At 40.6% G+C, this 27,727-nt stretch overlaps 2 protein-coding genes across 2 annotated transcripts in view; both read right to left on the bottom strand.

Annotated features, from left to right (window-relative positions):
- Positions 1-7,974: 7,974 nt before the first annotated feature.
- LOC113014970 (uncharacterized) lies at positions 7,975-10,861 on the bottom strand. Its single transcript, XM_026156855.2, has 3 exons — positions 10,314-10,861; positions 8,391-8,578; positions 7,975-8,257 (listed from the first exon to the last, which is right to left on the bottom strand). The coding sequence occupies exons 1-3, from the start codon at positions 10,720-10,722 to the stop codon at positions 8,111-8,113; spliced, it is 744 nt and encodes a 247-aa protein (XP_026012640.2). The 5' UTR covers positions 10,723-10,861; the 3' UTR covers positions 7,975-8,110.
- A 4,440-nt stretch (positions 10,862-15,301) lies between these two features.
- Positions 15,302-27,727, bottom strand: part of pleca (plectin a) — a 42,012-nt gene continuing 29,586 nt past the window's right edge. The window contains exons 32-34 of the mRNA XM_080296360.1: positions 23,525-26,872; positions 16,187-23,131; positions 15,302-16,094 (exon numbers count right to left, since the gene is read on the bottom strand). Coding sequence (XP_080152486.1) covers positions 16,934-23,131; positions 23,525-26,872 — 9,546 coding nt within the window. The 3' untranslated portion in view covers positions 15,302-16,094; positions 16,187-16,933. The remainder of the gene's footprint in view (positions 16,095-16,186; positions 23,132-23,524; positions 26,873-27,727) is intronic.

The following is a 27,727-nucleotide window of genomic DNA, read 5'->3' as shown; positions in this document are numbered from 1 at the left end:
GGAATAATCACACCAGCCCCTCTGACATCAACAAACCTGTCGCATTCAGTCATCTTTCTTCCTGATTCTGATCCGTTTGAACACCCTCCCCCCCTCCCCCATGATGGTGCTGCCATGTAAAGGAGCAGATGTTGGGTCTGACCATTACCTGCTCCTCGCAAAGTACCATCTTCGTTTGAAGCGTAGTCAAATACAGCAACAGCGACCACGTCCATTTGTGGTGGAAAGGTGGTGAGCAGTTTAAGATCGAACTCCGTAATCGTCTTGAGGCGCTGGTGGAGGTAGAAGATGCTGAGGAGAAGTGGAACGGACCTGGGTTCTAACTGATGAACGGAAGCATGCCCAACAATGAAAACACTGAAATGGCTTACATGGAATTAGATCGCAGAGTGAAGCGGAGCTGTAGACAGGACAAGCGAGACTGGATAGACCAGAAGTGACATGAAGCGCAAGAAGCAGTTAAGAAAAATGACACGAAGACCCTCTATTGCATCGTCTGTGCACTGGTGTGAAGAGTGGGCAGGCAGTACCTGTCAAAGACAAAAATGGCAAGCCGCTGCTGGCCAAATTGGAACGAGACGCCAGTTGAGTGGACACTTCAAAGAGACCTTGAATCAGTACCCCTCGATAATTCATTTGTCTTCAACACGCCCAACCAAGCCAACGACTTAGACGTGAGGACAGGCGCCATAATCACTGAGGAAACAGCAGCTGCTATCAAATTCCTCAAAAATGGCAAAGTGCCAGGTTTGGACATGGTTTCTGCAGAAATGCTTAAGCACGGCAGACAATGCCTCGTCAATGAAATAACGGACCTTTTCAATTCATGCTGGTCATCGATGTGAGTGCCAGACTGCAGCAACTGGCAAGGAATCAACTGGGCAAAGTGTTGAGCTTTGTCCTCCTCCAAAGACTCCATAAGGCGGTGGATCAGAAACTCCGGGAAGAACAAGCTGGATTTCGCAGTGGCTGGTCATGCATAGAACAGATCTTCATCTTGTGCATCATCATCATCAAACAGAGTTTGGAATACCAACAGTGTCTCTCGATTACTTTCGTCGATTTCACAAAGGGATTTGATGGTGTCCATCGAGATTCCCTCTGGAGCATTGCCCCGTCATATGGCATCCCTGAAAAGTTAGTCAAAATATTTCAAACTCTCTACCTTCAATCCAGTTGCTGCGTCCTTACAGAGGATGGCTACACAGATTTCTTCAACACTAAGACTGGTGTGAGGCAAGGGTGTATCCTCTCTCCCTTCCTCTTCCTTCTTGCCATCGACTTTGTTATGTGGAGTGCCATGGACCAAGACGGCTTTGGGATACCTTGCCATCCACCAAAATACCTGAAGGACCTCAACTTCGCCAAACAACATCGCTTTGTTGGGTGACGATCGGAAAAACATGACTAATATGACATCATGCTTGGAGCAAGAGGCAGCCAAAGTGGGCTTACGGATCAGTGGAAACAAGACAAAGGTCATGAGGACAGGTTAGGTGACGATACAGGACCCCATTACGGCAGGACTGCAACTGCTGGAGCTGCTGGGCAGCATCCTGGCAAGTGATGGAGATGCTGAGCATGACGTTGTGTGTCGAATTGTAAAAGCAGGTACGGTCTTTCAGCGGCTCCGGCGGATCTGGTCAACCCTAAAGATCGAACTTACAAAACAGTTCACTATTGTAAATATTGATAGCCTTAAAATTATGACAGCATCATTCAGAAAACTGAGCGTCTGATGCAAGTGTACAGATGCATGACGAGAGCTCTTAGACTGCCTGTCTTTTAAAAAGCCCACAGTATTTAATTGTTATTTATAGTATTTACAGAATCAAAATCTCATTTCAAACGTCACTTCTGTCTTTCTTTGCTCCCTTATCTGACAAGGAACTCCTTTTTTTGCTCCCCTTTGTTAACAGTCCTGCAGGATATTGCTCAACTTTTTCATTATGCTTGAAACTAAAGGACAAGGCCAGGAATGTTTCTTCAACAGTGTTTTCATTGTTTGTTCATGTCAGCGCCACACCCAGCTCGTTCTGCTCCAGCAGCCCCCAAATGCTTCTCGTCATTAATACCTGTCCACTTTTGTGCAGAAGGATTCAAAAATAACCCCGACTGTGCTTTTCTTTTGATTATTTCCATTCCGAGAGTTTCCCTTTGCTGATCATGCTTGTATTCAAAAAATATCTCTTATCCAAAACTCACAGTTCTTCACTGGAAAACACTCCTCTGAGCTTAGACCAGAAGATCCCGTTTCAGAAATATTCCACCCCAAAAATCCAAACACACAAGCAGTTATTGAACCATTCCTGAAATCGCACATTTTCTGAGGTCATACCTGATTATAAGAGTGCAGTGGTGTTATCTCTGACTGGAGTTGATGATTGAAATAGTTGAGCATGATTGTTGCAAAAGTTTGGTGGCACCATTCTTTTTGCTGTAGTGAGCTGAGGATGAGAAGTGACAGTGTTCAACACTTTAATTTTTAACTGATGAGCTTTTGCACTCAAAATAAATGCAGGAGAAGCGTTAAGTCTCCAAAAATGTGCAAGTGCTTTCAAAAAGAAAGACTTCTGCCCACACAGACCATCCGTCATATTTATTCTGCAGATTTCTGTGCTGCACATCCATGTGCCTCGTCATGTTCAAGAAACCAGTTTCGATAATTCTCAGCTGGTATAGGTGATCCAACATCACTAACCTAACTGTTAATACAAGGCAAGATCCACTCTTTCATGGAGCGGCCAGCGAGTACTGAGCATGACAGCTGAACTTTGTCACAGAGCTACACAGACATTTTTCAGCCACTGAGCGATGCACAGATCTGCTACTGGCTCACAAATTAAAGATGCTTGCGTAAAATAAATTGTTGTTCTATCTTGAATCATGCTTTAAAAGTTCATTACCTCATTGAAACGCTGCAGGAAACCTGTTGCGTAAGTAACGTGTGTCGGAATGATTATGCATAAACTGACTACTCTTTTTAAGTTATTGAAACTCACTTTGAACTTTAGGATTTATTAACACAACTGAATCCCCTCTCACATCTGTACAGAGAAGCGCTCAGATTAATGTGTGCAAAACTTTTAACAATCATCTACGCAGAAGGTCTCCCGACATGAGGCACCCTGTGTCTGGGAAAAAGTGATAATTACTACAACTAATTAATTTTTATCCATCCAGTAAATGTTTGTAGTCATCCTGATCAGGCCACATTCCATTAATAGAAGCACTTAGTGTCAAAGGTCACATACAGCCCAGAGGGTTACTGTCTTCATGGCTGAGCAACCCATGTCAATTTTGAAAGACATTAAATAAAAACTCTGTACAAAATACTTAAACTCTTAGATGTGATTTCTTATTATCGTATCCTAAATTACCCACCCGGTGTGGTTTCTTTCCCACTGTTATAATTTGAATTTTACAGGACACCAGTTCTTGTGAAAGTCTTTTGTCAGCAGTGATGAGATGGTATCTGTTATCTCTGAATTTGACACAATCTTTCAAAGCAGCTTAAAAAGTCCCTCCTGGTGGAACACAGCCAAGTGTTAAAGCTCTTATCTCTACATCTGCTTTCACTACAGCAACACATTCTTATTCAGGGTGGAGATTCTGAGGAATAATAAGTCTTTCACTCTTACTGGCAGTGATTCTTGTGTTCACATGCTGTTTGTAGGTTTCTTTTCCAAGTCATTTTTGAGTTGCAGAGGATGCTTTCTGTGATGATGGACGAGATTGTGTTATAAAACATAAACATTTGATTTGGTGTGCAAAAGCTAAAGTCAGTTGTCTGACTAAACAAAGAGCAGAGCGTCTCAGAATAACCGCACAGGTCAGCCTGGACACGGAGAAGGACTGTGCTGTAATATAGTGGCACTCAAAATAGAAATGATTGTGACCTATATCCGAGATAATATTTCTCCCACACTGTGCCATTGCACTACATCTTAGGGTTGTCCTTTCAGCCTTGATTGTAGCCACTGTTTGTGATCTTCGATGTGTTTTTTCCCCTCACTACATCCACCAGAACTCTGCGATTGCTCCTTTTCCTTTTCGTGTTTTTGACCAGTCAGCATTCAGTCTGCTCACAATTCCTTCCACTGTGTATCCAAAGGGCTTGCAAAAAAGCAACAAAAACACTGAAGTGGGGACATAAATCTTCTGTTTATTCCACGAGTTAAAAGAGGTACAAACTCTGCATTAGAACACTGGACTTAAAATCCTTATTTCATGTCATGTTGTTAATGCATTATGTCAGTGTTTTCTTTTTGCTTGCAGTTTGGGGCGGCAAGACAATAAATAAATGGTTTGATTTAGGAAAACATTATGATTTGTTCTCTTAACAATGTCTGAACAACGCTCAATTTTGGAGATCACAAAGCTGCCAAGTTTGGTTAAAACTGAAAACACCACTACACAATTACATGCACTCGCTAAAAGCGCTGCTGAAGATCATTATCTTTAGAACCTATTGTCAGTCACAAGTTCCACAGGCAGAGTTTCTAATTGTTTTTGTTTGGGCGAGTTGAACAGTCATGCAAGAAAATGCACTGTTAGGCATCAGTGAAACAGACAGTGTGATGATGTCTGAAAACACAACTGGGGACCTTTAACATACAGCAATCACTTTTACCAGTTAAATAATGCAAGACTAAAACAATGCATGATGCATTGGGTGAATAATGAGTACTTTTGCATTTCTTTAAGTGCATTTTTGCAAACAGAACTAAAGAAAAATATAGACCGAGTGATTTTCCATTGCTGATTTTTGGTTTCAAAAGCTTCACCTCTGCAGTGTGCAGCATAACACTAGCTTAAGCTTTCAATAAAACAAGTTCATCTAAGCTGCTTATGTGTTCACTGTAACTGACGCCAACCTTACATACCTGGATAACTCAGGAGAGTCTGTGAGGTTATGAATTTTCCTCGGGGCTGTGTGTAGGCGGCAACTGGAAAATTTTTACCAACCATTATAAAGTGAATCCTGGAAGCATACTGCGTGATATAAATATCAACCCAGCCTTGGTTTAGCTGTTTTTCTTTTTCAATTTTTAGACTAAAACCTACAAAACATCAGACGTCTCTGATCTTTTTCTATCAAACGTACTGAGTTTTTCACCAGGAATCTGAACATGTTTGAGTTGGAATAATTCAACACAAGATCAAAAGATTCACAGTTGGTGCTTTTTCAGTTACCTGGAGACCCCGCATTGTTGAAAGTAAATACACTTGCTTGTTCTTTGTTGCTGACATTCACTGTCATGTTTAATAATGATAATAATGCATACTTTATTGATCCCCGTGGGGAAATTCCTCTCTGCATTTAACCCATTCACTCGGTGAAGCAGTGGGCAGCCACCGGGCGCCTGGGGAGCAGTGTGTAGGGATCGCACCTCGCTCAGGGGTACCTCAGGGTAGTCGTTCAGTGGATTCGAACCCCCAATCTTCCGATCATGGGGCTAAAGGCATGTGAGGCAAGTTTTATGCTGAAGAAGAATTGCGTGTTGGTAATGTTGACCTAAAGAACCTGTTCTGCAGATCTGCATTCATGCAAGTAATGCTGTTAACTCACTTTATTTAATCTGCAATGACTGATTTCAGTTTGTTTCTTTGTCCTGATGAATTTTTCTTTAAAACCTTTGATCCTTATAATCTCTGACACTTTGTGAACAGTGGAGCAAATCTGAAGTCCAGATGTAAACTCAGATTTTATATTTCAGAACCCTCCCTTAGTTACGCTTCCTGGCTGCTGGGAGCTTCTCGTGTTTATATGGGTTTATACACCACTCTGCATTTAATAATTAGTTACTGTTAACTTTTCCACAGTGTGTCTTTTGTCCCGTCTCCCTCCCCTTACCTCCATCCACTCGTAGCAGCTGCCTGCACCTCCCTCAGCCTGGTTCTGTCTGACATTTCTTCCTGTTAAAAGGGAGTTTTTCTTTCCCACTTTTCTCTCTATTACTGTAGAGTCTTTACCGCAACATAAAACCCTTGGGGTGACTGTCATTGTGATTGGGCACTAAGTAAATAAAATTGAATTTTATTGAGAAGAGAAAAGCAGCACTACCCAAAACTGTTAAAAGCCATGCTTTCAGCCAGGTGATAGGCCTTCTCCCTCCTTAAGAAAGACTACCTTAAAAGAACTCACTGGGCACCTGGATCAGCTTTTACTGGCTATAACGAGCAGCATTAGGTTGGCTTTCATTTGCTATTGTTGGCGTATTTGAAGCACCCCTGTGTGCTTTCCTTATATTTATACATGCAAACAATATCACAGGCGCTCATTGCTCTTATGATGAGTTGCCCTTATAATCCTATTCTCTTAAATACTTGGAGCAGAATCTGTTTTCACCCCCACATGTTTTACACTTCATGCATCTTTATTATTTTATTTAAAATTAAGGCATTCATTAAAAACAAACAATTTATAGAAATTATAATATCCTCCTGAGAACAAGCCTATTCATGTATGTCCTTTGTAATGGACATTTGTTTTTGGTCTGTATCTTTTGACTTATTTGAGCTATCTTACTAAGTCCTGATGTAATAAATAGAGGACACCCAGGGCTTTCCCCACTGACATCCCCCGTGTGTTTGGGTGGCCTCTAATACCGCCAAAGAGGAAGGAAATCACAAAAAAGTTAAGTGGGAAGATTTGCTCCTTTCCTCGGTTCTCAGGAGGTTAGAATAAAAGGGCCGTAAATGAATCCAGTTCTGACTGAAGACCTTCCTGTAAGTCCAAAGGGACAAAACAGGAAAAAAAAAAAGGAAGAGGAAAAAACAGCTGGGATGCAAAGAGAAAGAGGAGAAAAGACGAATAAAGAAGAATGTCATCTATTATTTATCTGTATTCTCAGGAATTCAGGCAATCCCCGGCCTCCTGAGTGCACTTAGGGATTTGGCTTGAAGTTGCTCATGCACACATGGATCGTTCTGATGAAAATCTCACCAGTATGGCGAAAGCACAGCACCAAGATGCTAAATAGATCAGCGTGAATGAGTGAAAGGGTCAGTGAATGCCCAGGGACAGCCAAGAGAGCACAAAGTGCTTAATATGTTACTCATTTTAGTACCAGACATGATTTAATGCTGGACCACTGATGTATCTGCCTATTTACAGTGTGCTGTAGCTATGTCAAGACATTTCTCCAGCATTGTTACTTATTCCTATTAAGTGTAATAAACAACACTAATACTTTTGGCTCTTCTTTCAATGTAACACAAAAAATGAGGAAAATGTGGGAGCATTCTTGTTTTTTTGCTGAGTGAAGAGACTCAAACTGTACAGCAGGGCCCTCTACTGGGCCGCAGAGCCACTGCAGGTAGAGTGGTGCATGTTTGGGTAAGTTTGACTTCAAAAACACAGAAAAAAAACTTCCCTTCTTTCTTCACAGTCACTGGATAAAAGCCAGACTTTAGAAAAGTCCGATATCACCCGATGGTTTGGTGAGAACTGCAGTGAATATCTTCAGTTTTCTAATAAACTGCACTGCTGTTCCTGTATTACTACACATCTGCAAAAATGACCCCATGGTCAAAGTATTTTTGACCTTTACAAATCAAATGAATTATATACACTAAAAATAATGTTATTTAATTTGAATAACTCACATATAACTGTTTAATTTGAACAACTGAGCTATAACTTGACTGTGTGGAGTCACTGAAGTCAGTTTGAAACCCCTGGATTAGACTGAAAGTGTTTCTGCTCCCCCTTGTGGACAACTTGCAGAATTCAGGGGCTAATTCAAAGTGCTCGGAAACAACAACAAAACAAACAAACAAAAGAAAACAACAACTACCAAACAATATGGCTCAGTTACAAAACAAACTATAATAAAATAAAAATATATATAAAGGAAACGCTACATAGATATGTTGACATATACTTTAATGGAAATTTGAACAACAGTAAATATTTTAAAAAATAAAATAAAATCCTAATAAAACATTTAACAACTGATTTTGAAAATCCAGAAAATAAAACAGATGTGTAACCTATAAATTTTAAACAATTCAACAACAATTCAAGAACCTAAACATGAACTGGAACAAGGGAACAAGAAACACAATAACTTAATAACAGGGAAAACATACATACATATTTTTTTTATGATTCATTCCCCTCATCAACTTGCTGAGCAGCTTCCTGCTCAGTGGCTCTGGGTGCAGGAGGTGGTGGGTGCTGCCGTGACATCAGCTCTTCCTTAAAAGTCTCAGGCAGTGACTGATGGGTAAAGAAGGCTCCCCTGCAAGCCTGACAGAGATACAAGCATATTTATTGCATTACACATCTCTGTCTAAACAATATTAACGAAACATTTCGAAGATCATTGCAGCCATTTTTTTCAGCACATCTTTCATGTAGTGTAGTAGAAACAGTGGCTTACAGCTGGAGGACCAGGCTGTAGTGGGGGAGGGTAAAGGTACCCAACATGTACAGGGGGCAGCCACATTTTGGGCAGGAATTGATGAGATGGAGAGGGATAGCTGCTGGCCTGATAGCCTGGCATGCTAACTGGAAAGTGAACAAGAGGCAGACGTGCCATCTGCCTGAATTCACTGAAAAAAGGTGAATCTGGAAGGAAAGATAAAGCATTATAAGCTACTGTACATTTAAAGACACAACTCTTACTCACACTCAACACTGAAGACATTTTTAGGTTACTTCTGAGTAAGTCTAAATTTTGAGTTATTAAGTCTATTTATTTTTTTAGGGGTTAACCCAAAACTATGGATCAAGATGAAAATACATTAAAACACACAGAATTTAAAAGATCAGATGAAATGAGAAAAATAAGATATTATTTATTTACCCAGGAAATTCCTAAAAAATAGTGAGAATAGCCCAATAAATACAATAAATATTATAAATAAATAAAATAAATACAAGACAAGACAAAGTAGGTCAGTAATATTTAAAAAAAAAATCACACAAAATTAGATGCACAGTGGAAAAGAAAAAAGAGATTCGTTTGCATGGATGTACACCCACATCAATGATTATGCAAATATTAACAAATACAGTTTATGAATGTAGTTTAAACTATTTAATTATATAGTTTATTGTTATATATAATGAAACAATAACACTGAATATTTCATCAAGTGGGTGCACCTCCGGCACAAGTTGTTAAACTTTGTGACAAGAATAATCAGCAAAGACCATAAACAAAATTATCATTAGTATTACTTTTATACTTTAAATAAGTCACAGTAAAATGTCTCACTTTGTATGAATTAGAATATCAGTGCTCCATGAGGTTTAAACCTGCTAACTTCAGCCCCTCTCTGTCCCTCTTAATGTCCTAAAGATATTACATTTGTGAAAAGACAAGTCAAACTATTCTCTCACACTTTTTTCTCTTTTTTTGTGCAGGTATTTAATTCAGAATCATGCATATGTTTTTAATGCATATGTAGATGCATTAAAAACAAATAATAATAATAATTTAAAAAAAAAAACCCAAACAATCTATCTTTTTTTTTCTTTCTTTCTTTATTCAGTAAGTGTTGACATAAAGTTGGAGCGGTCCATTTTAAAAAGGAAATGCTACACAACAACAGTCTAACCCTTTCTGTAATACACTTATCTGCATGACACATTCATTTAGCATTTTCAGAATTCACTAATGTTAGGACCTATTGTCCAGAAGTTCAGCAGAGGCTCTCATCGTTTTAGCATTGTTTTTGCCAGACTGAAGGGTTTTATTACAAAATAGCTTTTACATGATTTGAAAATGTGATTTGATCTGATTAATTGCCTCAAACTTAATTCATTTAAGTCTAATACTTCAGTCTGGCAGCCTGTCATCCTTCATCCATGAACTGAAAAGTTGACAAAAACAAAACTATATTGGGGTTTTTTTTGTTTTTGTTTTTTCCAAAACAATCTATCAACTGAAATCCTATGAAGGACATAAGAATGTCAGATTATTATTTCAAAATTTCAATTTACTAATTCAAATTTCTGTGAAAATAACTACAAATTGAGATAATAACCTTAAAAATTTGAGCTATTAAGCAATTAAGAAATTTTAATAGCGATATAGTAACCGGACAGTTGGCTTAATTCTGCCAGTCAAAAGTTCGTATTTATTGGCGGAAACAAGCTCCCATACATGCTAATACAGGAGAGAGAGAAAGATGTCAGTTGAGTTTTAAATTTTTTGCTAATTTTGCTAATTCGTTTAATTCGCTAATTCGTTGCTTATATTAACGACTTTCCCACTTCACGTTAATCCAGTCCGTTGAGCTCAACGTTTCATATTTCATAATTAACAGTATTAGCTTAGTGAGAGGTGTAAATTTACCACCAGCCGACGGCAGCACATCCCTGCTGTCGCGACAGACGGACTCGGGCTGTCCTCCCGCCTCAGGCCTACTCCAAGGGTAGGCGGGTGGCGGGCACATCGGTTCAGATGTGGATGGAGCACCCCCATCTGGGTTCGAGGTCCCAAAAGCCTTGTCCCCCTGCGCGTTAACCCTTCTGGCTCCAGGCCGGGTCTCTTTCACGGCTCTTTTCATTTCCCTCTGTAGGGCGGCGATCTTCGTCCTCTCCGTTATCAGGTAGCATTTCCAGCACTGGCACTTCAAGAAAGGGCAGATTTTTGTGTGGCCCTTCTTCGGGACGATAATCCCGTGGTGTCGGCACCGGGCGCATTTTGGCTTCCCTGCGTAGTCGTTTGTCCCTGCTGAGTCTTTAGGTAAAGACACGGACATTTCATTAACCGTGGTGTCCGCACTAAATCAACCAAATGGGCCCACTCGTGTGACCCAACGTGAACTATGTTTTAAAAAAAAAGAGCGAGAGAGAGATACAGAGGAAAAAGTATCAATTTCAAGTCTGGGAAATCTGTCACTCTCATTGTCCCACGGGCAGTGAGCCAATCAAGTGCTGAGTTTCTCAATTTGCCTGACCAATCAAATTTGGCAAGTTGATTGGTCAGAGCAGGCTGCTAATGTCAGGTCACTCTGGGGCAAAAATGTTTCTCATTACATCTTAGAACGAAATGTACATTTTAGATAATTTTTTATAAGTAAAGATAAACCTACAGCAAAATGTCATTTGTACAGTATGTCATTCGTATAATTTCGTTAGTTTGAGAGTAAGTTTTGCAAAACCTCACCAAAACCTTGGACTTTTTTTTAATCCACCCAGTGCAGGTGTCAGCTGCAAAGTTTTTTTTTCCACTGTGCTGTACAGCTATAACACTTGCTTCAGTAACTGGGTCTCTTCTGCTGATTGCAGTGAAACCCTGCGCAATCTTGTATCAGCCTCCATAACAGCGCTATATAAATAAAACTGACAGCAGGTTTTTCCGACTTTCTTTTAAACAATGCATATGATGAAAGCGACATGAGGTAGTTTTGAGAGGCAAAAGATGTGGTGCTGGTTTGCATAAAGCATTTCAAGAACTTGGTGCTTTGAAATTTTTTAAGGATAATTTGGGGAACGAACCAAAGAAACCAAGAAAAAGTGAATAGGCTACGTGCACTTTTATTTAAGGTTTTTTTTTTTTTTTTTTTTTTTTGCAGTTTTTTCAAGGAGGAGCAAATGAACAGATCCTTGTTATCTTCTAGATAGAAATATGATATATAGCCTACTTATGCAAATTAAATCCTATTTAAGAAATTACTGATTTATAATTGCATTTGGAGCCTCTGAAGGCAGCACAAATGTTTGAGGAGAAACTATAAGATGTTGAAATCAAATAGTTGAACACCTCTTATCTCTTACTGCCCATCAAAAACAAACAAACAAAAAAACATTTAAGCAAATTTTTACACACAATAAATATTTTCAAACACAGCCTGAGGGTTAACATTTAAGACAGAGACAAAAAATGTAGATCTTTTTTTTTTTGAAGAGATACTGTTTGTATGAATTATTTCATTTTCATGTTAATTTCCTGGCTCAGAATTGGTCTTTTTTTCTTTTACTACATTATAATAAAAATGTCCCATAAATTTGAGTACATGAAAAAAAATCTGTTTTTTAAAAAAAGATTACCATGAATAGACCCAAGGGCGTAGATTTGGTTTTGGCATTGGTGGGGACGGATGATTCAACCACCGAACCCTGCCCTGTTTCTTCCCCCCCCCCCCCCCCCTTTTTTGTCTTTGCTTCTTGATAAAAAAAAAAAGGAGAAATATACTTGCCTACATGTGCTATTCTACATGCTTTTAAACCATTTAAAATTACAATTCATAGTTTTATATGTGAAATATATAATGTTAAATTGCTTAAGTATTTTAGACTTTAGTTTACTTCAGCCATATTCCATATAAATCAGGTATCATACAAAAATAAAAATAGAGTCATGACAATAAAAGAATATGACTTTAAGAAATTAACAACATTAGTTCAGTTATATTACACCAACATCTCTGATACATTAGCACTAAGGGAACACTGAATGACCTGCTGGTTTTTGTCCATAAAACTACTCATCTAAGATTACCACAAAGTAAAAGATCTCTCAGCAAAATTATGCAACATTTTAGGCACACTATTGCCCCTATCAACTCAGTGAGCTGGGATTTTTTTATTCTAAACATGAACTACTGTTACAGCAACAGACACGGACTGTTGGTGTCCCACACAAAAACTCAATGTCCGCTATGTGAAGGAGCCAAACACATGCCTGCTCCTCTCGTTAACTGAGATAAACTGCTGGCATATTTGTTTTACATCTATACTGTCCAGCTCTCCTGGTGGACATGGCATACAGCAGCATTGTTTAATCTCATTTGAGTCATTGTTGACTGTAGCCATGTTTTTAGTCTTCTGAGAGCACTGAAGCTTCTTCCAGCCTCAGTATATGCGTTTTATCCTCAGATTAAAATTATTACTATGTGCTTGATGTGCCTCACCTTTGGCCCTGGCTCTTCCCCTCTGACTGCACTAGGACATATTGCCACATGATAAAATAACACATTGATTCGTGCCATATAAAAAGTGAGACGTGTCAATTCAGATTCTTTGTCAAATAAACACTAATGAATCAATTTACACCAGCAGCCTAACAATTGTTAATAATTATTTAGTATTAATTAGTATTTAATAAATACTAGTTAATCTACAGCACCAAATCCTCAGTCAGTCACCTGTGACCTTGCCTCTTCACCTCTGTCCGAGCTACAACATGGCAGAGCTGCCTGTCACCTGATGAATAACAGTGAGACATTCCAAATACATGCAGCCACACATGTGCTTCAAATACAGTCATGAACCACCAAGTCATCATCCAACTTCACCTGTGATCTTGTATCACCATTGCTCTCTGAGCTTTGTGTTGGTTCTTCTGTCACCTGACAAATAGGACATACATGACAATAAGAATAAAATGTGGAGTTGCTTCAGTGTTTCTGTCAATTTGTGCAGATCTTGACTCATCAGTAATGTTTGTAGGGTGAGTGCATTTTAAAAACAATTTGTGCAAACTGCACTAAAAGGTGGAATATTTGCAAAATCATAACTACCTCATGATATTTTGTCTCAAAAATTAACCCTATGAATATGTCAGTACCACTAGGATGAAATTATTGTGTCACCAACATTTTAACGTTAGACATATAATTTTAACAGCCTCTGTAAACTAATATCCTGACTTGCTCGAGGCTGCCGTTTTCTCTGACAGTTTCAATCAAAATTAGAAATGCTACTGTGGGAGACTGAGATAACTAATAGTGCTGCATGTTGTGCAGTTAGTTTCCAAAACACGTTATTCATGGTTGCATACAGTTTTAGACTGATGTGGGCCAAAGCCTAGCATAGCCTGTAACGTTATTGTGACGGACACATTTTATGAGTGAACTTGACTTTAAGCGACTTACAGGTTTCTTTGAAAAATACTTTCTTATATCCAGGATCTTCCGTTTTCCTGCCGTCCTCCTCACAGCGCAGGTTTGCCGCTGCTAAAACTAAACAGAGCTCCCTGAAAGGCACAGCCAATCACATTGGCCAGATTTGTCACATGACGTAGGACTCCAGTAGAGAACCGCTGGATGGATGAGACGTTGACAGATCGTTTTTTCTTTCTATCGGGTTTGTTTTTCTTTATTCGCAGAGATCAAATTATTGGTGGGGACAATTCAATAATCGCTGGATATTGGTGGGGACACGTCCCTTCCGTCCATGCCAAATCTACACCCTTGAACAGACCCAAAGTCCTGAAATCCCTCAACCTTACCATGATCTGGCAAATCTACCCCCAGCTCAAGAAATGGGAACGCGACAGATCTATATTTTTTTTTAGATCTGAATAGCTCTTTTCCTGCTACTTATTAACAACTGCCTCATTTATTTTTGTTGTAACTAAAGTTTTTTGTTTTATTTACATCACAGAAAAATTAAGCTGTAGCCGAAGGACATCAAACGTGCCTCTGACAAAACAATCCACACATGAGGAAAATTAAATCAAACATACCTTTAACCTTAGATTTAAATCACGGCAGAAGAAGAAAAATTAAATATAGTAAACCTCTCATGTTAGCCCAGCTCCAGATGAGCTCTTATCATCATCAAGTAACTTGACACTGAAACGTTATCACACTACTGGATAATAATGCAATTTTTGTACAAAAGTGTAATTTTGGTATGTTTAATTTTTTCCGGACAATTCCAAAGATTAACCCTCCCTCCCTCTGTAACTGATACACATTTCAATCCAGTTGCAGACTGAGCATATGAATAAAATGTAAATGAATTTGGTTTAAATTATGTATTTCTTTTCTCATAACTTTTTTTAAATTTTATTTCAATCTATAGCTAAGGGGATGAAGTTTTGGCCATCGATGCATTACATCCATGCTGTGGCTGTAGCTCAGGTCGCAGAGCAGGTCAGCCACAAATCAGAAGGTCGTGGTTCAATCCCAGGCTGCCTCCTGGCTGCTTATGCCAAATATCCTTGGGCAAGATACTAAAAAGCTTCTTGGATGAGAGGTGAAACGTCTTCAAGCAACTTAAAGAAGTCCAGATGCTTTTCTTTGCAAGCTCCTTTGACTACGATGACCTGGATGACTGAGAACCGTCAGAGGGCCCGGTGGCGCCAGTGTCCGGCAGCCTGTCAGTGCACTTTGTAGCTGTGGCTACTTTCTCCACTGTCATATAAAGACTACGAATAAAAATAAAGTTTAATTATAGGATTAAACCCCCAGTAAACTAGTCTATATTGATGTACTTAAAAAAAAATAATAGACCATGCACCGACATTTTTAATCAGTGAATGTGTTGCTCATAGTTGACTGAAAACTGCTAAATATTCTTCATTGCAATGAATACACTTGAGAAAACATTTCATTTTCCTGTTTATTTACACAGGGTGGGTGTTACATTAAAATTCCTCATCACCATTTTTATTATAAATACACCATTTTAAACAAGGCTTGACGACCCTCAGTAAAATACATCCTTCAAACCTTTCAAAATATAACAAAACAAAACGCTTTAATGGATACAGATGGATTTCATTTTTGCACCTTTTAAATGTTAGTTATTCATGCACGTTTAGAGTATGAAAATAAAATGATACAGATCCATTGTGTTTACAAAGGAGATTTAACTGAAAACAGCTATACGTAGTGTAAAATACAAATACTGGGTCTGGTGCAAAGCTTAAAGGTCTTTCTCAAAGAAATGCTAACTCATGGCTTATAGCAACTGCGCTCTGTATAATCGTCAGTATACTGTACAGACATTATTTGCCTTTGAAGGGGGAAAAATACTTGAAGTATTTGTGACATACTGGAACAGACTGTAAAAAGGCTTACCTGATAACACACTATTTATTAAATTATGGATAGCACTGCTTTTTCAGTCAGTTTACAGCATGAAACGTCTCCTAATACTCATCAACCCAGTAAAGTGTTAAACAGTATTTTGCAGGCACTTACAAAGCATGGTTTAGGCCTTTATTTAAATGAGTTCAAGGTTGGATGCAAGTTTCAAAATGGTCCACTGTTAAAACAAACTGATAAAATATTATATGCGCAAATGTGTTTCAGTGCTGTTGCATAAAATTCTTGATTACAGTGAAGGTGACAGTCCAAATTACACCATGGGTCTCTGGAAGACATCTGAGCAAGGTGAACTGTGAATCAGAAGAATTCAACACAAACATTAGACTTCCCTGAATTACACAATCACAAAATGTAAGTAATCAAATCATAAATGTCTACCTACCTTTTAAAGTGTCCAGAAAGGCTGGAATTTAATTGTGTTGGTCTTGAAGTTTGATGTGTAAAGTCCAGAAGTGTCTGACGGTGTTAATGGTCATATTAAGCTACATTATCGTTTCATTTGTGGGAGCTTGCTCTTGGAAGTCCAGGTTTTAAGACAGACAAATGGGAATGGAGAAGACTTCAGATACGGGTAGAGTCTGTACGGCAGTGTTGCCCAGGAGACAAAAGATCTTGAAGCTTGGCATATCCTTAAAGCGGTTTTATTAATCCTCAGGAGACTCAATATTCTGCTCTGCAGAGTTGCTTTTTATCTTTCTTTAGATAAAATTTTCAGAAATATACACATGTACAGGAATTTGAGTTTTTACATCCAATTTGGTTCTAACAGTTTAAGCTAAGGGTCATGAACACTTTTGGTTACAGTGTAACACGGTATTTCATTTAAGTGTTTTTGGAACAGTAAATGCTTATGATGTTAAACTTAAAAAATATCATGTACACTTGAAACATCTGTGATAGATACTGAAAATAATGAGCGGTTGCTAGCTGCTTACAGTACATAATCAGAAAGTCTGATGAGAAAGCATGAACACTAAATGTAAATGTGACATATACAATAAACAAAATAATTCAATTTGAAAGTTATGTAACAGCCCCATGCAGAGCAGAATAAAGGTAGTCTTTATTCCACTGAGAGTTAGGCATCTGGTGAGCATTGTGGCTTTATAGCACATCCTTCCCTTACAGATCAGTATCTGCGGCCATAGCTTGGGGAACTGTAGGAAGAAGAAGAGAAGGTTGTTGTGAAGCTTGATCCTGTAGCATCCATGCTGCCTCTTCTGGAGCCTGACCTGGAACCAGTTCTAGAGCCAGACCGTGAACCAGAAGCAGAGCCAGACCCACTGATGCTATAGGGACTGTAAAGGCCTTTGCTTGACTGAGATGAGGCTTCAAGTAGTCGCAGACCAGTTCCCTCCTCTGTCATGCTCCTTTCAATTGCATCCTTGTAGGAGATCTTCAGCTTGGTTTTAGGGCACGTGAGGTATTTTGAATATGCACTAACGTCTCGTAACTTCTGTGCAGTGCGTGCATCTAAGGTGCCCTTCCTCACGGCCTCATCTATGGAGACTCTGCCTGTAGCATCCGGTTCAATCAATCCACCGGTGAGATACTGGACCTCTAGGAACCGTTGTCCGGCCTCATAGTACAGCCAGCCTTTCTTTAGAGCTTGGGCTGCTGACATTTTGGTTTTAGTCCTTGGATCTTCAAATCCATTGTACGCCTTCTGAGCTAAACTGATACGGTCCACCATAATTTTATCCACAAGCCCTTTATTCATTGCATCTGCAACTGAGAATTTCTCTCCAGTGTTTGGGTCAAGGATGCCTCCTGTGCAGGCCTGAGCTTCCAGCAGCCTTTGACCTGTTATATTATCAACAAGGTTTCTGTGGATGGCCTCTGTGACAGACACCTTCTCTAATGTCTCTGTGTCTAAAATACCAGCTATAGGGCCAGTTTCCTCTGTTGGGTCAGTCCATGTGGTTGCTGGTGTTTTTATGGAAGGTATTGGGCTCATGGGGTAGGAAGAAGAGGAGCCAAAGGAGGATGAGCGTGATCTGCTTCCGCTCATATTTCCAGATAGCATGTCTGCAAATTCTGTGATGGACAGCATTCCTGATCGATACTGATCCAGGGCCGACTTATCAATCAAGCCCCTTGAGATTGCATCATCGATATCATACTGTCGACCAGACCTCCTATCAATGATCATGGATTTCACAACTCCGTCAGATGAAGTGATAGTAATTTCCTCCCATTCACACTCCTGCTCTGCAAGTTCTAGATAGGTCTGGTGGTCAATAAGTCCTTTCTGATACGCTTCATACACAGACATCTCTTTGCCAGACTCTGGATCGACGATGACAACCCTTCGTTTGCGAACAGAAGATTTGGACGATGTCTTTCTCTCACGCTTCTTTTCTTTCAGTAGCAGAAGAGCAAGGCCGGTCTCTGGGTCTATCATACATCTCTCCATCAGCTGCAGGTAGGTGAGGTTTTCCTCAGTGTTGGGGTCAAAGAAGCCCTTGGTGTCATCAGAAGGGTCAGTGAGGATACCATTCATTTCTTCATCAAAGAGGCCACGTTCATAGGCTGTTTCTACTGGCAATCGGAGACTCTCTTGTGGATCAATTATTCCACCAGTAGCGATCTGAGCCTCCAGCAGACGAATGCCATGGTCTTTCAGAATGAGTCCCTTTTTCATTGCCTGGAAAAGAGAGATAACCTTGCCAGAATAAGGGTCTTTGTAGCCTGTCACAGCTCGCTCAGCTGAGAGGAGTTTGTCTTTAAACTCTGGACCAACAACACCCATTTTAACAGCTTCATTGACATTTAGTTTTAGGTTCTTAATTGGATCAATTACATAACCTGTGGCAGCTTGAGCCTCAAGAAGCTCAAAGGCAGTCCCTGGTCTGATCATGTTTTTCTTCATCGCTTGGTAAATTGATAGACGGTCTTTGCTTGATTCTACAAACACACCAGCAATACAGCTGGTCCCCTCAAGGTACTTCTTCACATCCCTGCTGACCTCCTCCACTGTGATGATCCCCTCAGTGAGATCACTGTATGTCTTTTGGTTGATAATCTGCGAGCGGAGCAGCTCATCCACAGTGATTTGTTTTCTTAGACCCTTAAAGAGAAGCCTTCTGTCTGCCAGTGAAAGCAGCCGCAAACCACTTTCTTTATCCACTCTGCATCTTTTCAGCAGCTGAGCATAGGACTGTTTCTCATCTGTTGTTGGATCAGTATAACCTCGCACATCCGCAGTAGGCTCAGTTATTCTCTCTAGTGTCTCCTTGTTGATGTATCCACGCTGCATGGCAACATCTATGGGGAGATGGAAGTAGTATTCAGGATCCATCAGTCCTCCAGTGGCATTCTGGGCCTCCAAAAGCCTTAAGGCATAATCCTCAGATATGAGGTCTTTTTTCATTGCCTGAAAGAGAGAAATCACTTTTCCAGTGTATGGATCCTTGTAACCTGTAACTGCTCTCTCAGCAGAGAGAAGTTTATCATGGAGTTCAGGACCTACAAGCCCCTTACGTACAGCTTCATCAACTGTTAGAAGTTCGTCTTTAACTGGATCAATCATGAATCCAGTCGCAGCTTGGGCCTCAAGGAGATTCAAAGCAACTTCGGGCTTAATCTTTCCATTCTTCATAGCCTGGTAAATGCTGATCTTGGGAGGACTGTCTGACATAATTCCAGCAATACAACCAGTGCCAAAGAGGTACTGCTTTACTGTTGGCATTTCCATTACTTCCCGAATATTCATCTTTTCTTGTTTCAGAAGGTTGTATGTGTGCAAGTCAATAATTCGGGCATTGTACAGCTCATCAATCGTAACCCTTCTTCTGATTACATCACATGACATACTCTGCTCAGACTTTAGTGTCTCCCTTTGTTCAATTATTTCAATGATGACAATTAGCATTCTTTCTCTTGTGATTTGCCCCAAGCGATACTGCTCCATGAGGCGGCGCCTCTCTTCTGCTGGAAGAAAATTTGAGTTCATGACTTCCCAAATGGTCATACTCTTTCCTGCAAAACTCTTGAGTGGGATGTCAATTTGAGTATTAGCTAGATCTGTTTGGGCTTGCTCCTCTGAGTACTGGTAAGACTTCTCAACAGGAGCAGGAGATTCAACCTCTGACAGGGGGAGGTAGCACAGACCAGTGTTGGGCTCTCTTTTGCATTTCTCCAGCAGCTCCTTGTAGGTCACTCTTCCATTGGTGTTGGGATTAGTGAAGCCCTTAACATCACCTGTGGGTTCACTGAAAGATTTAGCCATTTGTTTGCTGAAGTAGCCACGCTGAATGGCCACATCATTGGGAACACGATGGCTGCTAACTGGATCAATTATCCCTCCAGTGGCAAACTGGGCTTCAAGAAGAGGAATAGCATGCTCCCTCAGTACAAGCTCTTTCTTCATGGCTTGCAACAGAGAAATTTTATTGCCTGTATATGGATCTTTGTATCCTGTCACTGCTTTTTCTGCTGAGAGGAGTTTCTCGTGAAGTTCTGGACCAACGACTCCAGCTTTCACAGCATCATCTACAGAGTATTTCAGGTTTTTGACCGGATCTGTTATGAAACCAGTTCCTGCTTGGGCCTCAAGTAATGTGAGCCCAGTGCTCTGTTGCAAAATACCTTTTTTTATTGCTTGATAGATGCTTAACTTTTCATCTGAATCTCCCATTGTGATACCATCAATGCGGTCTGTGCCCCGCAGGTACTTCCGGACTTTATCAGTTTCACTGACTTCTTTGGGTGTCTTTTTACCATTTTGGAGTTGCTCAAATGTAGCCTTATCAATGATGTTGGAATCAAGTAATGAACTGGCAGTGACTGGAGCCCTTAAGCCTTCAAAGCAGGCCTCTTCTTTTGTTTTGTCTTCTTTTTCATCAACCATTGTTATCACAATCTTTATCAGCTTTTCAATTGTCACATAACCCATTCTGTACTGGCGAATCAGTTCTATCCTTTGTTCCTCAGTGATGTATTCAGAGTGTATGATTTCCCAGATTGTGACTTTCCTCCCTTTGAAAGGTCCATACTCCAGTTCCATGGTGGCTTGGTTCAAAGCTTCCTTTGTTTTAGCTTCTGTAATCTGTTTGTCTTCCTTTGGCTTTGGAGCCTTCTTTGAGAGAGAGAGCAATGGAAGTCCAGTTTCTTTGTCTATGACACATTTATTCAAGAGCTGAGCATAAGTTGCATCCTCTTGTGAGTTGGGATCACAGAAGACCTTTGTCTCGTCTGTGTTTGTGTTCAAGGTCTTGCCGATTTCTTCGTCAAAATACCCACGCTTGCAGGCGATTTCATGTGGGATGCGATAGCTTTTAATGGGGTCAATAATTCCACCTGTTGAAAGTTGTGCTTCTAGCAGACGGATGCCATGTTCTCTCTTGATAAGGCCTTTTTTCATGGCTTCAAATAGAGATACATTTTTTCCTGTGTATGGATCTCTGTAGCCACTGATAGCTCTCTCTGCTGACAGAAGACGCTCATGCAGCTCTGGGCCAACAAGACTCGACTTAACAGCTTCATCAACGGGGACTCTTTCATTTTTTACAGGATCAATTATAAACCCTGTTGCTGCTTGAGCTTCAAGAAGATTCAAGGCCGTTTCTGGAGAAAGTAATTCTTTTTTCATAGCTTGATAGAAAGGCATTTTCTCCTTGGTTGGTTCATAGAACAGTCCAGCAATGCTGGGCGTCCCATTCAGTGCTTTCTTCACAGGATCCATCTCAGAGATCTCTTTAACTGTTATCTTTCCATTACTCAACTTGTTGAACACATCTTTGTTTATAACCTTGGACTCTAGCAGTTCATTGGCAGAGACTGGAGCCCTCAAGCCATTGAACACATTTTCCTTGTTCTTCTCCTTGTCTTCCACAACAGTGATGACAATTTTGATGATCTTTTCCACTGTGATCTTGCCAGTCTTGTACTGACGGATCAGCTCTCTTCTTTGTTCTTCTGTGAAGTATTCTGAATTTATGACTTCCCAAATGGTGACAGTTTTTCCTTTGAACTTTCCAAAAGGAACATCAACGTTTGATTTACTGAATATGTCTTTAGTCTCCACATCTGTGTATGTTCTCTCTGTTTGAGCTGCTTTCTCTGTCACTGGTAATATCAGCAGGCCAGTCTCTGCATCCTTCTTGCATTTTTCCAGTAACTGTTTATAAGTGAGTTGCTCCTGTGTGCTTGGGTCAATGAATAACTTGCAGTCATCGCTGGGATCGCTGAGTTTTTTGTTGATATCTGCATCAAACTGACCCTGCTTGTAGGCTGTTTGAAGGGGAACTCTGTGGCTGTTGATGGGGTCAATAATGCCACCAGTTGCAAGCTGTACATCTAGGAATTTGGTGGCCTGATCCTTCTCAATAAGTCCCTTCTTCATGGCCTCAAAAAGAGAGATTTTGGCTCCAGTAAAAGGATCTTTAAAACCAGTGGCTGCCCGCTCTGCAGACAGCATCTTGTCATGAAGTTCAGGGCCAATTAACTCCTCCTTAACAGCCTCATCTACAGACAGAAGCTTGTTTTTCACTGGATCAACAATGAAGCCTGATGCTGCTTGAGCTTCCAGGAGCATTGTAGCAGTGTTTGGAGTAATCTTCTTCTCTGTCATGGCCTGATAGAGACTCATTTTTTCTTTGGAAGGAGTCAGGACGCCTCCAACACAGCTCTCTCCCTTAAGATATGCTTTTAGCTTCTCTGTTTTTCCGAGTTCTTGTACAGAAACTTTGCCCTTTTTCAATTTATCAAATTCCTTCTTGGTCAAGACACCAACTTCATGAAGCCTTTCAGCAGGAACCTTCTCTCTTATTCCGTCAAATGCCAACATTGATTCTCCATCTTTCTTCAGCCCATCCTCAACAGAGCCATTGAAAACTTTCTTTGTTGTTCCTACCATTGTCATAGCAACTAGCTGTTCCTCCGGGACCTCATCGGTCTGAACTTCGATTTCTTTTGTTGTTGATGAACCCTGCTTTGAAGCAACCTCAAGATTCTGAAGTCTCTCTCTGAGCTTTTTGTTCTCCTCTTCCAAAAGTTTTTCTTGTTCAATCCTTTTCTTTTCTAGCACATCCAATTCTCTCTCTCTGTTTTTCATCTCTGCTTCAGCCTCCTTTTGTTTCTTTACAGCTTCATCCATAATGGCCTGAAGTTTCTTCCTTTCCTCGTCCATTAGCTTACGCTGACGTTCTTGTTCATCTTTAAGAGCCTTGGCCTTGTTTACTTCATCCTCAAACTGCTTTTCAAGCTTCTTTTTCTCATCTTCAACAGCCTTTTCTCTCTTCAACAGGACATCCTTCTCAGTGATGAAAGACTGCTGAAGTATAGCTTTCTGCTGCTCAATTTGTGCTTGTTGGGCATTTTCCATCTGTTAAGAAAAATATATTTTTTTAAAACGGCAGTAAACTGTTAGTGAAATATCACTCATCAATAAATGCATCTTAGATATTTGAAGAAATAACTCAGTATATCTATATATTTAAAATATCAATAACACTTTCATGTCTCTATGAAGCTACGGTTAGCAGTTAGTTAATTTAGCTAGACTGGGTACTGCTAATCTAGCTTTGCCCAATAAAAACAAAATTCAGCCCCTTAAAAAAAACACACACACACACATATTGTACTGCTACTATATCCTTCTGTAATGTATTTAAGCATGCTAACACAAACACTCTACTGTCACTTACATGTTTAACAGGACAATATTAACTATAAGCGTCTTTAAACTGAATAGCAGTGTTAATACAGGCCACAATACCTCTTTAGATTTCTTCTGAAGCTCCTCTGCATCCTTTTTCAGTTTCTCTTTCTCCTTTTCAAGGTCTGCTAGGGCTTTCTTCAGGTCATCAGCTTCTCTCGTGCTCTGTAGCCTCTGTGTCTCCAACTTCTGCACAACGATTTCTGTCGTTTGTTTTTCAGTCTGTTGGAGACGAGTTTTTGCTTCGTCGGCTTGCTTCTTGAATTTCTTTGCCTCCGTTTCAGCTTTAGCTTGAGCATCGCTGAGCTCTTTCACCTTCACTTTCAGTTTCTCTGCTTCAGCTGCAACTTCAAACTGCCTCTTTCGCTCGGCTTCCAGGGATTTCTGGAAATCCTCTGTCTCCTTATCAAGGCGCTGTTGGATCTGTTGTTTGTCCTCCAAAAGTTTTTTAGCTTTTTCCTGTGCCTGGTCCTTCTGTTTCTGGAGTTCCTCTGCTTCAGCTTTTAGTTTTGTAGCCTCTTGGATGGCCTGCATTTTCTCTTTTAGCATTTTCTCTGCAAGTGCCCTCTGTTCAGCCAAGTCAGATTCAGCAATCTGCCTTTGTCTGGCAGCTTCTTCAGCTTCCACGCTGAGTCTAGCAGCTTCCTCTGCAAGGCTCTTCATTTTCTCTGCTTCCTCTGCAAGTAATTTCTGTGTACTGTCTTTGTCCTTCTTCATCAGGCGCCGGTTTTCTTCCTCAATTTTGAGCTTAAGCTTCAGGAGTTCTTCCATCTGGATCTTGACTTTCGACAACTCATCCTCCACCTGTGCTTTTTGCTTGACAGCGTCATTTACTTCACCTTTAACTCGCTGAAGCTCTTCATCCAACACCTTCTTCTGCTTATCAGTTTCATCCAGCTGAAGTTTAACCAGTGTCAGTTCCTTCTCCACCTGCGACTTCTGTGTAAGTGCTTGTTCTGCCTCTTTTTTGTGCTTGGCCATCTCTGCATCAGCCTGCTGCTTCTGCTTTAGTGCTGCTTGCTCAGCTGCAGCTCGCTTAGAGGCCTCTTCCTCTGCTTCTTTTCTCAGTTTCTCTGCATCCTTCTGAGCTTTGGCCTGTTTAGCGGCTTCTTCTTCTGCAGCTTTCTTCAGCTTTTCAGCTTCTTCTGCTTTTTGGCGGAGCAAGGCAGCCTCTTTCTCAGCTTTCTCTTTGGCTTTCTGAGCAGCTTCTGCAAGTTTCTTAGCATTTTTGAATTCGTCTTTAAGCTTCTCCTGAGCAAGGCTATCTTCTTTATTCTTACTGAGAACATCTTGAGTTTTCTGCTCTGCGGCACTGCATTTTTGTGCTGCCTCTTTGGCTACAATGACCTGCTTTTCTGCCTCTTTCTCAGCTTGCTCTTTCTGCTTATTCGCTTCTTCTGCGTTCTTTTTGAGGCGTTCGACTTCCTCCTGAGCAGCTTTGCATTGACGAGCTGCCTCCTCTTCGGCTGCAGTTATCCTCTTCACCTTCTCCTCAGCCTCTTTCCTCTTCTTCTCTTCCTCTGCAGCAAGCTTTTTTAGTTTGTCTGCCTCTTTTTCAGCCTTAAGTTTGCTCTTCTCAGTCTCATCTGCAAGATACTTCAGTTTCTTTAATTCACCCTCTAGATCTGACTTCTCTTTTGAGGCTTTCTCAAAGTTGATTCTGATGATATGAATCTCCTCTTCGACCACCTTCTTTTGCCTCAAAGTTTCTTCCACAATAGTTTTTTGTCTCACCAGCTCAGAGTCAGATGAGCTCTTAAGGTGTGTGATTTTCTCCTCAATCTCTAGCTTATGCTGAGCAGCTTGGTCCTCCAGCAGCTTTCTTTGATAAGCTTCCTCCTCAGCTTTTCTCTTTAGTCTTTCATTCTCTGCTTCTTTAGCTTTGAGGGCGATTTCCGCTTCAGTCTTTAGCCGAGTTGCCTCATTGATAGCAGACAGTTTTTCCTTAAGGATTTTTTCCGCCTCAGCTCTTTGCTGGGCTGCCTCATCTTCTGCAGTCTGCCTCTGCTTCTTCGCCTCTTCGGCGACTGATCTCAGTCTAGCAGCTTCCTCAGCCAGTTGTTTCATTTTCTGCGCTTCAGACTCAAGAAGCTGTTTGCTCTTTTCTGTGTTTGACAGTGTCACCTTCTCAGCTTCAGTCTTCATCTGTAGCAGAGCGTCCATTTCACTTCTGACTTTAGCCAGTTCGTCTTCGAGCTGTTTTCTCTGTTTTTCTGCAGCATTCACCTCGTTCTTCAAACGCTGGAGCTCACTATCCAACAGACCCCTCTGCTGCTCAGCATGTTCAAAGTCAGCCTTTAAGCGTATGCATTCTTGCTCTGCAGAAAGTTTTTGTTGGGCTATCTGTTCAGCAAATTTCCTCTGTTTTTCCAGCTCCGTTTCTGCATTCTCCTTCTGTTTAAGTGCAGCATCTTCAGCTTTAGCCCTTTTCTTGGCATCTCGCTCTGCTTCAACCTTCTGCCTCTCTGCTTCCTCTTGAGCCTGACTCTTCTTTTGAGCTTCCTCCTCAGCTTGTAGCCTCAAGCGGAGGGCTTCATTGGCTTTCTGTCTCCATGTTTCCAGCTCTTTCTCTGCTTGCTCCCTGGCTTTGTTAGCTTCTTCTTGTTGTTTCCTGAGTTTTTCGGCTTCCTCCTGTAGCTGAAGAACAGTTCCCTGCTCTTTCTTGAGGGATTCTTCCAGTTTTGTTGCCTGTTCATTGAATGACATAGCTTTGGTTTGCAACTGTGTGGCAGCAGACTTCTGTGCCACCTCTTCTACAACTTTAATCTGCCTCAGTTTTTCCTCCTCAGCCTGTTTCATGCGCCTCTCTGCCTCTTCGGCTTGTAGTTTAAATTTCTGCAGGTCATCCAGTGCTTTCTGCTTTTGTTTGGCTGCCTCTTTTTCGGCTTCAGATTTACGCTTTAGCTCATCTTCAGCATTTTTCTTTTTCTGAGTCTCCTCAGTCACCTGTTTGCGAAGCCTTTCCGCCTCGTCTTGAGCAGCCTTCCTGAGCTTCTCAGCTTCAGCAGCTTTGTCTCTGAGCTGCTGTAACTCAGTCTCAGCTGTGCCCTTCTGTTTCATTGTTGCCTCCAACTGAATCCTAATTATGTGGATTTCTTCCTCGATCTTGGTACGACTGATGAGCGCCTCTTCCAGCTGCTGACTCTTGGACTTGATCTCCTGCTCTGACAGACTCTTCAGCTGATGCAGCTCCTGCTGAATGTTTTGCTTCTGTTTTTCAGCATCCACTGCAACGTCTTGTCTCTTATTGGCCTCTTCCTTCATCTTTAACTTCAGCTCCTCGGCCTCTTTCTCTGCTTTGGCCACAGACTTAGCGTGAGCTTCAGCCAACTGTTTCTGCTTATCTAATTCCGCCTGCATCTCTGCCATCCGTTTCCTCTCCGCTTCTTTAACTTTTTCAGAAGCTTTCTGCATTAATAAAAGAGTGAAGGGAGCTGCATGTTAGAGGTTTTAGATTATAAAATACAACTATAGGCATAGTTATGGCTAAATATACACAACACAGATTTTTAACTGGAGAGATAATTCTGCATTGGGAAATGCTTTTCACGTTCATTTAACGTATGGCACACAATGTATGACACTTTACTTCACAACACCGGACAACACTACAAGTTGCTTTCATGCATAATCTGTGTAAAAAGTCTGGTAATATTATACGGTCATTATTATTGTGGAGTTGGTAAAAACAACTGCAAATTCTGTTTACAAGTGAACTCATCACAGTGTTAATATTTTGAAGGTGTGGAGGTTTTGTTGCTGGTGATGTATTTTAGTGAAAAACTTGGATATGTAATCGCTAGAATTTAATTCAGTCACAATTTTATACATTTCTCTCCACCACTCATTGATTTTCTTAACATAAATAGGTTTATTGAAGAGTGTAAAATAATAGGAAAGAAAATAGGCAAATGATAAATAATTAGCAGCATGCAAAAAGTGCCGAGTGCAGATTAAATAATCAAACATATATATTTTTGCAGCAATCGGGATGAAAAGAACATCGAGCGTAGTGATGCAGCAAACACAGCATGACTTCATGTAACATTTAACACAGCAAGCTTGGATTTAAATGCACGTGACACGACACAAATCCAAGATCCCTCAAGTCTGAGATGAGTTCTGTTAGATAAGAAGGTGTTGTTGTGGTGACTGATACCTACAAGGAAGGTTCAACACTTTAGAAACCTGTCACATTGACCTTTAAACTGACGTCTGGTTTGAGAGAGGAGCTGATTTCTTTTGTAATAGAACATAGTTTCC

Source organism: Astatotilapia calliptera, chromosome 22, assembly GCF_964374335.1.
Source record: "Astatotilapia calliptera chromosome 22, fAstCal68.1, whole genome shotgun sequence".
Lineage (NCBI taxonomy): Eukaryota > Metazoa > Chordata > Actinopteri > Cichliformes > Cichlidae > Astatotilapia > Astatotilapia calliptera.
The sequence above is the reverse complement of the archived record's forward strand: the minus strand, read 5'-3'. Positions and strand labels throughout refer to the sequence as shown.

Excerpts from the sequence above, each read along its gene's own strand:
- LOC113014970 (XM_026156855.2), bottom strand. The coding sequence starts at position 10,722 with ATGTCCGTGTCTTTACCTAAAGACTCAGCAGGGACAAACGACTACGCA. Across the intron at positions 8,579-10,313 it reads TGTGCTGCCGTCGGCTGGTG|ATTCACCTTTTTTCAGTGAA; the intron begins GTAAATTTACAC and ends CTTTCCTTCCAG. Across the intron at positions 8,258-8,390 it reads TACAGCCTGGTCCTCCAGCT|GCTTGCAGGGGAGCCTTCTT; the intron begins GTAAGCCACTGT and ends TATCTCTGTCAG.